Below are 17288 nucleotides of genomic sequence, written 5' to 3'. Positions count from 1 at the left end.
ACTCCCATGCTAGGTCCATTTTGAAGAGCTGTCCCAAAAAAACCATTAAGACACCAAACAAATGATGTGAGATGCGGACAGGTAGCGATCAGAGTAAAATTTGAACCTAGTTTCCTAGAATTGTACCACTCCACAGTCCTGCACTTCAGCTGAGGAGTGGAGCTTAAATTAAACTAAAGTTTCTGGATTTATGTGAAACTTGGGAATAGTCATATCATTGTTTTTCATTTAAAGAATGTTCAATATTGTACATTGTACATTCAGAAGTATCTTAAAAAGGATGAAAAGCAAATCAATGTGAAAATAGCATTTGTTTTAGTTTTACTTGTGGAAATGTACCCTGTGTGTTTGTTGGACTAAGATGTAAACCTCTAAATCTGTATTCCTTTAATGAAGATCCAGGACAAAGGATCAAAAGACAAAAAAAAAAAAAAAAAAAAAAGGACAAAGACAAAGTCCCAGGGTTGGACTAATGGTAACTTTGTCCAAACTCAACATAAATGAGTAATCCACGCTTTCAGTACAGCATGGTTGCCATTTGGAGTAAAGGGATTGTTTCAGTCTCTTTTGTGGCCACACCCTAGGGCAGGGGTCCTCAATCACAGTCCTGCAGGGCCGCAGTGGCTGCAGGTTTTTGTTCTAACCCGGTTGCTTAATTAGAAAGCAATTCTTGCCAATAACTTAATTTCATAGCTTGTTAGTGCTTTAACTCTGTTATGTCAGGTAATTCTTATATCCTGGATTTTCTTTCCCTTTCTAAGGATATCATCCAAATGATTTGAAGGCTAAAATGGAGGAGTAATTCTTATTCCTTCACTTTTTCGTCTTCAGTTTCCTTCCAAGTATTTAATTTAACCCAATAGTGCATGGTAAATTCACACAGGTGTAAATGGTAACAAGCTAAATGGAGAAATGCTGGTTTCTTTTATCATTTGCATGTTATTGCTAATTAGAAGCAGTTAAAAACCAAGAATACGGTTGTTTAAGACTAAAATAAGCGACAAATCGAGTTCAAAATCTTAACGAGCGAGACAACTAAAGTGAAACAGAAGTGTTACTTGAGCAGTAAGTGCTTCTAATTAAGCAGTTGGGTTGGAGCAAAAACCTGCAGCCACTGCGGCCCTCCAGGACTGTGATTGAGGACCCCTGCCCTAGGGCCAGGTCTAACTATAGCATACTGAGAGAAGAGAAGTTAGTTAGGGTGGCACCAGGGTTTTTATAGAGAGGAATAGAGTTTATGTCATTGGCTTCTTGAGTGTACATAAGTCTTTTTGGCTGACCACTGGTGCAAAGTTCTCTCCATCAATGTTACTCATTCTGGATTTATGGTCTTTTGTTCAGAACTTGAGTCCAGTATGCTCCCCAGAGAGAGAGAGAGAAAGACGTCCCTGGCTGTTACATGGTCCAGTATCGATGATGTGATCAGATAATACTGCAGATGGTGCATTCCAAAGGTCCTGTAGTGGAGCACTGCTATAAATACCTGGGAGTCCAGATCAGTGACAGTCTGGACTGGTCTAGTAACAGAGAGGAGCTATATGAGAAAATACACTCTTTGTCTAGTAGACTGCACTCCTTTAATGTGGGTAGTGACATCCTTTAACATGTGTGTTTCTAGAACTCTGTGATGGGCACAGTGATACGATGGGTTCAATTGGCCCTTGTGAGCAAATGCACGTCTGTGTTTGCCCTGCATTGGAATGACACCAGCCCAGGGGTTGTTCCAGCCTTGATCCCAAAGGCTGCTCGGGTAGACTCCAGCTGCCGTGAGTTAAGCAGGCTAGGAAAATGGATGGATAAATCTGTGGTTGCCACTATGATATTCTGCACTGCACAGGGCTAGTAACATCAGTTCAAGAAAGGGCAACCAAATCAACAGACTGATTAATAAGGCAGGCTGACTCAGTTATGAGACACGCTATCGACCTGCTAGAGGCCGTAACAGAGTATGAAGACAGCAACGATGGCCATTTTTAACAATTCTGCACATCCTCTCTATAACACACTATTAAGTGCTTTCAGCCAACAAATCATTCAGCAGAATTGTGTTAAGAAATGCTGTGTGTGCATTCTTAATACCTACAGAGTCCGCCTTTACAATGCCTCATTGATAACTGCTTTTATCTTTAGCCAACTTTTCTTTTTATGTAATTCTTGTGTGACTGGGAGAGGTTATCAGTCTATTTAAGCACCCACCATGCTTGAAATATGACTTGTATGTACCAGCTAAACTCAGTTATCATAGACTATCAAGAAATTTAACTTACAATGGCTGCAAGAAGCGAGAGAGGGGTCTTTCATACATGCATATTTCAAAAACTTAAATCTCCTTGACCAAAGCTATATTTAATGTTTTTTTTAAATAAACTGATCAATGTTGTGTGGTAACATTGCACATTAGATAATAATCATCAAATATGGAGTCTGCTGTATGTTCACATACTGTATGTCCGAACCAGAGGAAAGGTAAGGGTTAACCCACATCAAATGTCGTTGAACACAATCAATTTTTAATAGTACTCTTACTTGGGTGATGAATTATGTGAAGTGGTTATTCCTCAGAGGTGCACATAAGCAGCGAGCACTGTATAAAGGACGCATTTGTATTTGTTAATGACTCCTTAGCATGTCAGCTAATCGACAAGCATTATTTCGAGTCAGGCTGCGGTCATACTCGAATATGAAGGAATATTACATTTATTTAAATATCACATTTTCATACAAATAATGTAGCTCAAACTGCTTTATTAACGATCAACTGACAAGAATTTTACGGAAAATCACTTCTATACGCAATTGTCTATCCCTAGTACTCCTCTATAGTCGGACTGTAAAGCTAAATGAGCAACACCTTCAAATCGAGCCCTCGCCCGGCTTTCAAAAATGGTAAAAAAAAAAAAAAAACAAACTTTAGTGGAGTAACACGCTGGAAACATTAACCGCCAAAAATCCGCGTAATAAAATGGCCAAGGATTAAGACAGTATCAAAAACCTATTATCTGATTCAAATGGAACATCTCAATGGATAAAGGCTCCAGTGCGAAAAGATGGGTGGCTCTGAAAAGAGCCGTTGGTGTTGATGAACGTATCGCCGTAGCTTACTTGCTCTTAGCTGGTTTCTCGGTCTTCTTGGGCAAAAGCACGGCCTGAATGTTAGGCAGCACACCACCCTGGGCGATGGTCACGCCACCCAGCAACTTATTGAGCTCCTCGTCGTTACGCACTGCCAGCTGCAAGTGGCGAGGAATGATTCTGGTTTTCTTGTTGTCGCGGGCAGCATTCCCAGCCAACTCGAGAATTTCAGCGGTCAAATACTCCAGTACAGCTGCTAAATAAACGGGAGCACCGGCACCAACACGCTCGGCATAGTTGCCTTTCCTCAAGAGCCTGTGCACACGGCCCACTGGGAACTGCAAACCAGCTCGAGAAGAGCGAGTCTTGGCCTTAGCACGTGTCTTACCACCAGTCTTTCCTCTTCCAGACATTTTCAGATAAACAAGACGTAATCAAATGACCCAAGTGCCCGGCGTTGCGCTTTTATAAAGGCGTCCTTCGCGCGCGACGGACTTAATTAACTGACTGCTGATTTGCTTGTGCTTTTACGTCACTCAGCTGGCAGCGAATCCGAAGCATGTGGTGCACCGACCTCACAACGTATCAAATTCAAATCTACAGATTCGAGAAAGGGTACAGCGTGCTTATTGTTCTTGATCGCGTTTACATCAGCAATTTATTAATTTTAATACATTCTGTCCTTCTTCCTGGATTCCCTTGCTTAATTTCATTGCCCTTACTTATAATGTACTTCATTTTACGCATGATTGCACCGCACGGACTACGTTTGAATTCGGTGTTGGCAAAAACATTGGACCTTTAAAAGGCTTTGCTGTTCAAAGCAATATGTGGGGTAAAAAAGATAAATTCTTTCAGAACACGCTGCTCACTATCCTCCTTTGTAGCTCCCACGTAAGCGATTTTCTGACCACTTATTGTAGGACTCAAAACAAATTCAGCTCCTGAGATAAAGCTTTTGTCTCTTTTTACAAATTACAGTGCGACCCGGCAAGTAGAGCGCTTGTAACTTCAGTAAACAAGTTCCGTTTTCTTGGATTTTCAAACAGGTTCCAAAGGAGTGTCACTGCCTTGTAACCTGTATTGTATCCGCCACATGCGGTCATTATTCTAAAGCAGACAGGGGACACTGCATCGTGTTAGCGAGAATAACAAAAAGAAAATAAGATCTTGAATTGCACTTTCGAAAAAAGCGCGCCCGAATGTTGTCCTTTTCATTAATGTAACGGTTGTTCCTGAAAGGAGGGAAACAGCTGCGTGCCTATCGGTGGTAGGTACGTGTAACCCCGTAGCGCTTGTAATTTGCATGTCTTGCTATAAAAAGAGAAACCCGCGGAGTTGCCTCATTCAACTTCTCATCTGTACTGTGAGTAATAATGCCTGAGCCGAAAGCCGCGCCTGCCCCGAAGAAGGGTTCAAAGAAAGCCGTTTCTAAGAACCAAGCGAAGGGTGGGAAGAAACGCAGAAAGTCCAGGAAGGAAAGTTATTCCATCTACGTGTACAAAGTGATGAAGCAAGTTCACCCTGATACTGGTATCTCTTCTAAGGCAATGGGGATTATGAATTCGTTTGTAAACGATATCTTTGAGCGTATCGCCGGTGAGGCCTCACGTTTAGCGCACTACAACAAGCGCTCAACCATTTCATCTCGGGAGATCCAGACTGCTGTAAGACTCTTGTTACCGGGAGAGCTTGCTAAACACGCTGTATCCGAGGGCACCAAGGCAGTTACCAAGTATACCAGTTCGAAATGAGTAACAAGATTCCTTTTTGAAACCAACGGCTCTTTTCAGAGCCATCTATCTAATCTGAAAAGAGCTCCGTTAACTTAATCGGCTGCTGTAACGTTGATGCCGGGTGTCGACACCCACTGCTGTATGCTCTCCTGGCACTATTGGGTCCCTGGAAGTGCCGTGCTTTTCATTTTTACGCAAAGTCCCTGCTCCAGTTCAGACAGTAGTGCTCCATGGTCTCAAAAAGCACAGGGTGTTTAGTGGTACTGTATATGAACTTCTTGACAGCTGGCAAAAATACTATTTAACAATGAAAATGTGTTTTTATGCTAAGCAAAGGAAATTGGTATGTACCATTTATTTAATAGATTGTCCTGTTGATCAAGGGAGAGACTGAAGTTATATACTGGTGGTGTTAAATGGTGCAAATAGAGAAACTAAGATGGTGTAGAGAAGAGACTGTTCACCGAGAATTCTGTCAAGATCACTTGCACTGAGTGCCGGGACTTGCTGGCAGACATGGACACCTGGCTGACCAAATGCGAGGCACACAAACAGCGACACCTACTTCCAGGGAAAAATAGAATATTTCACCAGATTGATGCCAGTCGTGTTCCCAGCAAGAGAGGGACGACTCGCGAGAGGACTGAGCAAAGCCGAGAAGCGAGGTGTGCCTAGGTTGTAATAACACAAAGAACCTAATGTAAAAGAATGCTCACACCACTAGGGACAGATGCTGACAGGGACTTGAAAAGTTAGCAAGACTCTTAAAACTGAGTGGCACAGTCAGATATTCTAACCGTTCTTAGGTTAGATTATGAGTGTGACCTAAACACCCATCACATTATATTTAGGTACAATAGGGACAACCAACTCTGGCCCACTGGAGACTATTCACGGGCACTGCTAGGCAGCACTAATATTGGGAAGTTCCATGTCATTTCAGAGAGCTTCACCTGTCGTCCTTCTGGTAATAGCATAGTCAGTCGGTGGGCATCATGGCCATCAAGTCCATTAACAGAAACCCTGATGGAGTGTGATCAGCGGTGTGTTGTAACCACTTTGGGATCTGATACTACGTGGTTCTGCATGGCATTACTCCACCAGTTCAGGACTGAGAGATGTATCCCTGCAATGAACAGGCTGGGATTTGAAGATAAGTTATTACAAATAAACATTTAAATCCTAAGCCTAGGACAGTTTGATGTTTTAATGCACTGTCTCTCTAGTACCTATTTTAAGCAAGTTCAAAAGAAAATAAAGTACTACACTAGCAGCTTTTTTTTTTTACTTCAGTAACCTGAATTGTATCAGGAGGTGGCGCCATAACACCACTAGTTTCAATCAGTGATGACTAATCTATTTAATATGTCACTATATGCTTATAAGTTTTCAATGTTTTTGGCAAGTGCACACAAAGCAAAAGAAAAAGTAGCTTTGCCTCTTGGGTAACCATAAAGAATGGTTACAGTCTTCTTCACCATTATTATTCATCCAGCTCCTTCTCTAAGCTCTCACCAGTCACATCTGCTTTTGTTAATAACCTGCTTTGTAAGATGAGGCCAAGTACTTGTGTACTGGACCCCATCCCCAACACACTACTTAAATCCTGCCTTCATGCCATAATCCCGACTATTACAACAATAATAAACACATTCCTTGACAATGGTTCTGTGCCGATCACTTTTAAAACTGCTTCTGTAACCCCAATGTTAAAGTCTGGTCTTGATGCTGACAATCGTAACAATTTTCTGCCTATTTCCCACTTACCTTTTCTGTCAAAAGTTCTTGAGCGTGTTGTAGCTTCCCACCTCACCAACTACTTAACTTCTAATAATTTGATGGAACCCTTCCAGTCTGGTTTCAGGGTGCAGCACAGCTATGAAACTGCTCTGCTATGGGTAATCAATGATTTGCTTATGGCAGCAGACTCTGGACAAACCAGCATATTAATTCTATTAGACCTCAGTGCAGCATTTCACACTGTCAGACATGACATTCAACTGTCCAGAATGGAGAACATGCTGGGTATCTCTGGCACTGCCCTCCAGTGGTTCAAGTCCTACCTGACAGATAGGCAAGAGTTTGTTAGTCTTGGCAACAGCAGGTCCAGCACAGCGCCAGTCATACAAGGGGTTCCTCAGGGCTCTGTACTCGGCCCTCTTCTCTTCTGTATTTATATGCTTCCCCTTGGCCATATTATTCGTAGCTTTGGACTGGGTTATCATTTTTATGCAGACGATACTCCGCTTTATTTCAATGTTAAAAGTGGAACTTCATCAGAGCTCTCTCAGCTCACAACCTGCCTCAGTGAAATTAATACCTGGATGGAGCAGAACTCCTTAATATTAAACTGTAACAAAACTAAACTCCTGCAAACTGGGACTTAAGTGCAACTTAATAAAATGAGCTCCTTCCCAGTCCATCTTGGCAGTGATTTCATCAGACCTGCCTCTACTGCAAAGAATCTTGGTATCATTTTTGATTCCTCACTTTCTTATAAATCACATTAAGAAACTTTCTTACTTTCACCTCTGTAACATATCCCGTGTTCGCTCCTTCCTCTCCTTTTCTAATGCTGAGAAACCTGTCCATGCTTTTATCACATCCCGCATTGATTACTGTAATTCCCTACTGGCAGGTGCCCCTTCTAATCTTATATCACAGTTCCAGCTTATTCAAAATTCGGCTGCAAGAGTCCTTACTCGAACCAGCAGCAGCGCGCACATAACACTCATCCTGCTCCACCTTCACTGGCTCCCCGTGTCTTCCAGAATTGAATATAAAATTCTATTAATAACCTGCAAAGCCTTAAACGATCTTGCGCCAAACTACGTCAGTGACCTTCTCTATTACTATGTGCTTGTTTGCCCACTAAGGTCCTCTGATTCTGGTAATCTTGTTGTACCCCACACTAATCTACACTCCATGGGTGACAGGGCCTTCAGCTGTATAGCACCCAGACTCTGAAATGACCTACCGAAATTAATTAGATCAGCTGACTCCCTGAATTCTTTTAAAAAACAACTCAAAACCCATCTGTTCAGGAAGGCTTTTAGCTCTACTTGACTTTATTACCCTTCTCTCAGTTTACCTCTATGTCAAGATGCTCATGTAACCTGTGTGTGTGTGTGTGTGCGAGACCATCAATTATGTTGTCTGTTAGGCTTTTCTCTGTATTCACTATCATACTCTTCTCTATTTATTTATCTGGTTTAGGACAATACTGTATACCCTGTCATTCTTTCTTAAACTCTGTAAAACACCTTAAGCATGGGAAAGGCGCTATAAAAATAAAATGTATTCTTATTTATTATTATATTATTCTTTTGCTGTTCCTCTGGTAGTTCTCTTAGAATGGTTATAATGGTTGCCAGAGCTTTGTCATATTGATTGATATGCCAATCTGATTTTACATGGTTCGATAGACACAACGGACCTTTAAGGTAGACATAGTAATGACCGGACAATTTCAGTCAGATGGAGAATATTTGTAAATTATTAGTGAAATTCTGAGAACAATGATATCCTCACTTCAGGGCCCTGCAGTGCTTGTGGTTTAATGTTTTCAGGTTTTCATTTTCCCAGTTTTTATTGAAATCTAAGCAGTCCAAATCCAGTTAATAACCTCTAATTGTACAAAGGTAAGCTGTAATGTGCCAGAGGTTAAAAAAAGTTTAGATTACCCAAAACTGATAATTAATGTCATTTTCAGAGTCACACAAAAGGTCTCTTCAGGGGACAACTAATGAGTTAACAATTTGTAGCTTTTCTGCAGCAACAGAACTTAATTAAGCCAGTATCCCAACTTTTGTTGATTACTTACAAACCTTCTGTCAGCATAAAAGCAGTGCTGGAACAAACTGTGCTAGTGCAGCCTCTGAAGCATTATTTGGACAATATTGCACTGTATTTTGCTATCAAAATGGTAGGAGAAAGGTAATTAACAAATAAAGACAGACATGCCATTATACCCCTTAAAACTGAAGGTCTTTCCTTTACAGAAATTCCAAAGAAAGCCAAGGTGTCCATTTAAATCATTAAAAGGAATTTGGAAACTGGAGGAAGTGAATAGGTCTGGCAGACCCAAAGTTACAACAGAATCAGAAGGCAAGTTTCTGAGAATCAACAACTTGTGTGATAGGCATCACACTGGGCAACAACTTCAAGCACATCATAACAGCTAACAGCTGTGCAGTGATCATATCCCCAATTGTTTATTTGTTCTATGCTTAAGTTTCAGGGCACATTGAGATTAGCTGTGGTTCTTACCCCAGGCAAGCTTCTTTTTCTTATTGTGCAATTTTAGCAATGGCCTCCTTACTGCCATTCAACCTATCCAACCTTCTGTTTAAAGTCTTCTCTTCACAGTTGAAAGTGAGACTTGCTTACATAGACCACTACCCATGTTAACTGTAATTTTGGGCAACACATTTGTACAGCCCTGAGATAAGCTGGTTAACAAATTTGACAGATGAATATTTGTAATTGATAATGCAAACTCATAAATCACTCCAATTATTTAGGTAATCCATTTCGGGGTTACAGCTGTGCCAGATTCCATTTCAGCAGCATTCACCAAAAGTCAAAAAGTAGAGCCAGTCCATCGCAAAGCACACACCTATACACCTTAGGGTCGATCATCCAAGGCAGCACATTTTTAACATATGGAGTGGAAACCGAAGTACCTGAACACTGACACAGGTGGAAAACTCAAATCCCTTAGAGACAGTAGATTAGGAGTTTGACCCATTTTTCAAATATCATGGGAGCAGGAATCTATCCCAGCAACTCTGGGCAAAAACTAGAGGCATGTGTTTTGACATAATTATTATTATTATTATTTTTTACAATACCTTGCTTGTTTTCATCATTAATAAGCAAAAAAAAAATATTTCTTCGCATTTTAGCCAACATAATGAATGCTTACCTTTACTCAAGTGTGTGCATTCAATCAGCAGATAATAATGGTATTTTTTTCTTCATCTAAACTTTGTTTTATCTGAAATATTTTACATTATGAAAAAGAAAAAAGTAATTTTATATAAATTTATGTTATTAATATGAACTATTGCAATGTAATACTGCATCAATAATTGGGTTAAATAATTGGGTTTAATAACTAGAAGGCAAAAAAGTTATCCTACGAATGATCCTAAAATATCATTAAAAAAAGTAACTGTTTAAAATTATCCTGTTTGTTTAAAATTATGTGGTTAGTAACAAAAGTGCAGTACCTCCTAAATCAAAGTATTAGGTTACTTGGCTTTTCCTTTTGTAAATTAAAGCATATTAAGTCATTGTGTGTTATGTTATTCCTTTTTATAGTGCCTTTAAAAAGTATTGGAAGTTTTCATATTTTATTGTTATACAACATTAAATCACAGTGGATTTAATTTCACTTTTCTGACACTGATTAACAGAAAAGGTGAAAGCAGATCTCTGTGAAATGATATAAATTCATTGCAGATAAAAAAACAGCAAATAATCTTGTAAGCATTCACCCCCTTTGATATAACACACCTAAATCTTCACTGTTGCAGAAGTTTTAGAAGTCACAGAATTAGCTCAATGGAGATCACCTCCAAATTGTGGTGAATAATTATGGTGGTCTAACCTACACAACGATGACAAAAGAACAAACACTTCAAGCAACTCCATGAAAAGATGATTAAAAAGTAGAAGTTAGGAGATGGTGGCAAGAAAATATCAAAGTCACTGAATATCCCTTGGAGTCCAGTTAAATCAGTCATTAAGAAATGGAAAGAGTATGGCACAACTGTAAATTTGCCTTGAGCAGGCTGTCCACAAAAAATGAATGATAATGCATGATGACTGGGAGGAGGCCACCAAGAGTTAGCTAAAAGCTACACTGAATCAGACTGGAAAGACTTTGCAGAAAACAATCGTTGCCCAGGTGCTTCGCCAGTTATAGCTTTATGTGAGAGTAGTAAAGAGAAGAAAAACACACATGACACCTTAGCTAGAGTTTGACAGAAGAGGAGCCAGAAGTCAACAGGAAGAAGGTTTTGTGGGATCAAAATTAAGCTCTATAGCCATCAGATAAAACACCATGTTCTATACTAAAGAGCAAAAAGAATATATTCTCACTCATCTAACACATGTCCATTTTTGCTTCCTTCAGTAAAGTTTAGGTCAGTCAGTTTGTAATTTCTGGATTCATATAAATAAAATAAAACTAGAACCTGGGAAATTATTGCTTGATTCTTTATGGTGGGGGTAAAATTCAAAAAATAAATTGGTTGAGATTAAAATTTCCAGCCACAGACTGAACCTGAGAATCACAGCATTAACTAAAAAACTGACTCCTGGACATTTCCTATTCTTATCATAAATTAGGAATATGATTACAAAATAAAAACCCATTGTACATCATGATTTTATTTTATTACTGCAAGATTGCCAATCCACAGTGAAAATAACATTTTAAATTTCTGAATAGCAAGGGTTTTGCACTGGAACAGCAAACACCTCCACCTCACAGAGTGTCAGATACTGAGTTTTTCCAGGGATGACCACGTTGACATAGCGTCCCTCCATCCCATTGCAGTTATAACTAGTTGAAATCCCAGCTGGAATGGAAGTGATAGTTGCACATCTGAAACAGAAGCATAAAGAGTTTATTGCTCCAGGCCCAGTCATTGTTATGTGACCATTTAAAATGTAAGCGTCACATCATCAGAAAATAACTCATAAAGTTTCCTGTTGTTAATCAAACAGTTTCTTTATTAATTTAAACAAACAATGAACCTTGTGTCATCCTGACTATGGAGCTGATGCTGCCCCACAGTTCATAAAATATGAAGTGGTCAGTCTGCACCAAAACAAAATCTTTATAATTTATTCTCCTTCCGACATCAATTTCAGGCGTGATATTTGTAGTTTTGCAGTGTGAGGGCTTTTAAACATGAGTGGGTACTCTGGCTACATTTACAGACTGTTTAAATAAGTGTCAAATGAATAAATGTACTGTACATTTGGATCTAGTATATGAGAATACATTGAAATATAATCTAATCATTAAGTCATGGACAGTACAAACAAACAAACATTCCTAGTCTATTGAATATGTATGTGTGGTTGTAAATTGTATGAACTGTTTATATAGAAAAAAAATACTTTCTACTTCATTTCTTGTTTCATGTTTCCAGCTGATTGAAAAGTACTGTTTTGCTTTTCACAATACAATTAAAAACTGAAACATTTTCTTTCCAAGTAGTGCAACTTCAGAAAGTGTTGTGTCACATCATCCTTTCAGGTCCTTCTCATTCCCGGTGGAAGAAGTGCCAGGTGGGAATGTGTTTTATTGCACGCACAAAAAACAAAAGAAAACTATATAAAGTGTTACTGTATCAAAACATGCAAAACCCACATGTGAAGCAATCTAGTCGTATGCTCGCAATGTCAAAAACACATTTATTTTTTGCTAAAATATTGTAAATAAATCATAAAATAAAAATAAATCATAAACTATTATAAATAAATCATTGGTGACATCTGAGCACATTCTATATTAGAGCACTTTCTGATAGTAATTTAAATAATGAAATATAAAATATTAAAGTAGTCAATAAATTAGAAAAATACATGTGTTTGAGATGTTAGGAGTATATGGTTGGATGATCTCATATTTGGATTATGTGACACAAGTTATATGAGATTTTTTCATGGATATTTTGGTATTGTTTGCTGTTTTCCAGCGTTGTACACCATAGTTCTATCGCAATTATCAGAAACATTTTAATTTCCGTTCTAGATGGAAACATGAGATAAACATTTTTTCTTGGCCATCACTACAAACAACATGGGATAAGTAACATTAAAAAAAATGTATTATTTTTGGCTGGAGAATTCTCTAAACCCACTTTTCTATAAGATGGATGGATTAAAATGCAAGTTTTTGACTTTCCCTTTAACACAGGACCCTGCCTCTTTTAGTTCACCCCATCTTTCTTACACTTCTTCTCTGGTTACCTGGGATTGCTGTTGCCATCATTTTCTAAAGAGTTGCCAATGCGGATCTCTGCCCCATTGATCCTTTCAGGACAGCAGTCGCCTCGGTTAGTGATGACCACCATGCTTACTTTATATGTTTGCAGCAGGTCCACTCGCCACCAGGGGTTGCTGGTAGCATCCGTGCAGGCACAAGAGCCAAGAGCAAACTGTGAGTTACGGTTTCCGTCAATGGCATTGCTGGCATAGTAAAAGGAATACATACTTGACTGAGTGGCTGTGCCACTCACAGCAACATTTTGAACTAGAAGAAAGAGTGAAAGAGAAAGAGGGAGAAGTAGGATCATTTCTTTGTCAACAAATCAAACTGTTTAGGAAAAATCTTTAGCAATACATTGAAGAGGTGCCATGTGCTGATGATCAGCAAGTCAACTAGTAGCACAGCAGACCAGTTTGCAAAGATCTTGTTGGTTGAAACTTCTATCACAAAGTCTCCTTGGGACAAAGACATTCATCTGGAGTTGAACCTCAGACCTTGAAACTTGTCAGTATGTCTAAAAGAGCCTCTGTTACCCTTGTCATTGTAATCCAAACTGAATATCCACATCTTTCCTATCGCTTTTAGGGCATCACATTATCAGTGATACTGTTTACTTTCCATTTTTATTCCACACATCCTATTGTCATGCATGTTTAAACTAATTTGTCACTCTTAGTGATGAGTGAAATAATTTGCCTATATTGAATTTGTATCAAAACTCAGTTCTTCAGTTTGCAAAAAAGTTTGTGAATTAAATTGACTTTCACAACCAGCAAAGTTCATGTCATTTACACAAGAAAACAAAGTCATTTATTTCCTGCCTGGAAGTGCTTTCATGCATTAATTCTGTATATGTCTATACTTTAATATTTAAATAAAGATCTCTAGGGGAAAAAATTAATCAGTGAAAGTGTGCATATCCTCAACTAGAATAAAGAGATTGTTAGGTAATGGTCGGGGTTTGAGTAGGGGGTATTGGTGGCAGCAACTTTCCTTGTACTGAAATTATTTACTCTGGAGAAAACACAGTACTGTAATGTGTTTTAGTCTGTCTTCATATGCAAAATATACAGCATGACACATTTTTGGAATTAATTTTACTGGTGTTGGATGGATTATAGACGTTTGTTAGGTGTGTCGTGAACATTATGGAAGAAATGATCCCCTACATCCCTCTTTCATGGAGAGTAACACCAAGAGGGGACTGTTACTTGCAAAGAATCTCCAAGAAGGACCCTCAGAAACCCCACACGTCTGGAGACGTTGACATATATTTTACAGTGTGCCTCAATAATTGTTTATTAATCACTCCTTTATGCAACTGCAGAAAAGAACACAGATAATAGCAGTAATACAAATGTAGCTTTAGGGAGAGGTTTGCTTCCCACCGAAAAAATATCTTTAAAACCTCAAAGAGCTCCTTAATGTATTTCTCATTTCACCATGTCATAATTGCTACTGAAAAGAATTTTAGTGTCAATTTCACCAAACTGTATGCAAGTCAAACTTGCCTGTTTTTGTATGTGGTAAAAACTACATATAAAAATGTCTCAGAGAGGTGATGATACAGCACCACATTCACATACAGTATGTAGGAAAGAAAAACAGCATAAGTCATGTCTGGAAATGCTTTGTATTGGAGGCAGGTGAATTTCAGGACATGGTTGCAGGAATTGTGCTTATTATTAAAAATAAAAGCCAAAAAACACACACACACATAAGCTTTGACTATTAAAATTTTTATCTCATAATGAAGAGTGAGTGTGGAAATAGATTTGTGTCTCCTTTGTGAATGCAAAGATGTGACTGATCAGGTGCGAGTTGTAATCATTTAATGTGTAGTGTCATGAATGTGTAAGAGGAGATGAAACAATGTATAGATTAATTGCTTTTTAATACAGTATCCTATACATTCCCAATAAAGGAAACAATAATTTGCATTCATTGTCTACTTTTACTACTTTTCTGAACACATATATCCAAACACTAAATTTGTATCATTTGTTTTCTTTTTTTTTAAAGAAAACTAAATATTCATGAGTATAAACCCTAAAATATGACAAACGTAGTAAAAGCAAGTATGTCATACGTTTGGATCATTAAAATTAATTGACTACGAGAAATATCAGTCCAGTTAATATTCTAATTCTAGATTTGTACAAAAACCAATAAGAAAATCTGATCACTCATATACAATAATTTGAAAACAGCAAATAAAATCTAAAAGATGCTAAAAAACAGACCTTTTAATCAATTGGAATTTCATCAATTGCTTTGTAAATTGACATTTTATGACTCAATATGAAAGGCATACAAATACAAATAAAGACTATTAGCTACAGGATAAACTGAATGATATGAAGAGACTTTAGGAGAAAGAATCATCCTCCTTATTGGTACCTGCAGGACAGTTCATTTGAGCCTGACTCAGCAGCAAAAGCCCAGATAGCAAACTCAGTGAAGCCAGAATCATTCTGAAAACAGAAAACACACATAAGTAAGAGTAATGGGAATAATAGGAGCCCACAATATTTAGAACCAGGTGTCCAGTTTGGTCATCTGAAGATAGATAATCAGAAAAATGATAAACAAATGAAAATTAAATATTACTGCACTTTTAAAAAATAAAGTTTTGTGATGAATTCTTTGAAATCAGTTATTCAATAGATTTCTTCTTTATTTAGTAATGCTAATATTACATTAGCATTTGTATTGATTTGTTTATGTGATGCTTTTATTCTAAGAAGCTTATGCCCAGCCAGATCACAGTTTCTATGAACATTTTCCTCCGGTGTGCATGGTTTTTCTTCAGGAGTTCTAATTTAACTTTATATTTTGAACGTTTAAGAGTAACATCAGCAGAAAATGACAGTGTAGCCTGTGATGAGCTGGCTTTGAATACAGGTTGGATTCATTCTTTAACCAAAAGCTACCAGGACTGGTTCATCCTCTAATAGGAGAATAATCTGAAAATGGAAGGAAAGAGTATCTGCTGTATGATCAGAACAATGCAAAGGAACACTATAAAATTAGACATTTTTTTACAAGTATTGAGAAAAAAGAAAACACATAACCTCAGTAATGAAACTCTGTTAAAAGAAAACCAAAATAATGATATAAGTTGGATATTTAATTCAATTTTTGCTTATTTTTGTATAGCACTCTTCACTGAGTGCAGGTAAAGAGTGCTGTGATATATTCACAGGTAAGTACAAATACATAATGAGGGCACAAAAAGATTTTTTTTTTCACAGACAGTAAAACAAAGTAGTTTGAAACTGAATATCATAAATGGAACCCAACAATATCTGTCCATTAATTAATTGCTGATCTTTGTCTTAGATGCTTCTTTTGTGTGTGTGTGTGTGGGTGTGTGTGGGTGTGTGTCTAAGAAAGATTAGAAGCATTTCAAAATTTTACAGCTCACATACAAAGTCGAATGCTTTTGTTTTTTTACAGGAAAATGAAATTGAAAGCAACCAATTTTTCTCCATACTTGAGTAGGTCTCAATGTGAGTGCCAGTCTGAGTTCAGCAGCTTTCAGATCAATGCCCAATGAGTTGTGCATTGTCTGCTATACCTGCAATGATTTCCTCTCATCAATGATTCAAGTCCCAGATTTATTTAAGGATAGAAAGTTTCTTTCATTATCTCCAAAATGAAGTGTTCTGTCTGAAGTTTTGTGCAGTTACCTCATGTTGTGTCTCAGAAATAAGCAAAATATTGGGTTACTTTTGCATTTTTAAGTGCCACTGATATTAATATATTAATCTACTGAAAGAGTTTCATTTCATCCTCTTCATTTAAATACTGTATTTTACTATTTTGTTTAATATGTACCGAGCTATAGAGTTTTGAATTGGCCCCATCCTTTTATGTACACCCTGTGTGTACACAACCACATTTGTTTAAAGTAACTTCAGCATTCTGTCTGACACATGTTACAATACAGTGAAATAAAGTATCAGATTATCTAAACTTATTTTATTTGAATGGAGGAGAAACAAGCCAGAAAACACAACTAATGCATGCATAACATACTTACTTTTAAGCCTGCTGTGAATATCTCAGACAACACAGGTTCTCTTGTGGAAGAAAACAAGAATATGAGGTGCGTTTGTAAGTGACTTGACTTATAAAGCAGCTTAGGAGGAGGAACCTGGGAGGGATCCAAAAAGGCTAAACTGAGTTAAGAGATTTTGAAGATAAAGTACTACATGTCATTCTTTCATTGAAATGAATATGTAGCACGTTTCCAACTGTCATGGTGGTGTAAGTGCCAGGAAAAAATATTTAATGTATTTTTTTATATGAACTTTATTTGAAGAAAATAACATTCCATACAATCAAGTCCAAACTTATGCAACGAAGAAGGTAACATTACATAAAATGAAATCAAACTTAACAAAACTGAATTCAAACCCCACAACACTATTTAATAAAAATAAATCTTAATTTAAATTTTTTTT

At 37.7% G+C, this 17288-nt stretch overlaps 2 protein-coding genes across 2 annotated transcripts; one reads left to right on the top strand and one right to left on the bottom strand.

The window, feature by feature from the left end:
• Positions 1-3050: 3050 nt before the first annotated feature.
• Positions 3051-3521, bottom strand: LOC114663548 (histone H2A-like). The gene has a single exon (XM_028817360.1). It carries the CDS (start codon positions 3483-3485, stop codon positions 3099-3101), a length of 387 nt encoding a protein of 128 aa, XP_028673193.1. The 5' UTR covers positions 3486-3521; the 3' UTR covers positions 3051-3098.
• An 890-nt stretch (positions 3522-4411) lies between these two features.
• Positions 4412-4871, top strand: LOC114663552 (histone H2B 5-like). The gene has a single exon (XM_028817364.2). It carries the CDS (start codon positions 4449-4451, stop codon positions 4824-4826), a length of 378 nt encoding a protein of 125 aa, XP_028673197.1. The 5' UTR covers positions 4412-4448; the 3' UTR covers positions 4827-4871.
• Positions 4872-17288: the final 12417 nt, after the last annotated feature.

The sequence above is a fragment of the Erpetoichthys calabaricus genome, chromosome 13 (assembly GCF_900747795.2).
Source record: "Erpetoichthys calabaricus chromosome 13, fErpCal1.3, whole genome shotgun sequence".
Lineage (NCBI taxonomy): Eukaryota > Metazoa > Chordata > Cladistia > Polypteriformes > Polypteridae > Erpetoichthys > Erpetoichthys calabaricus.
Note: the sequence above shows the minus strand (reverse complement) of the source record. Positions and strands in the feature narration are given on the sequence as shown.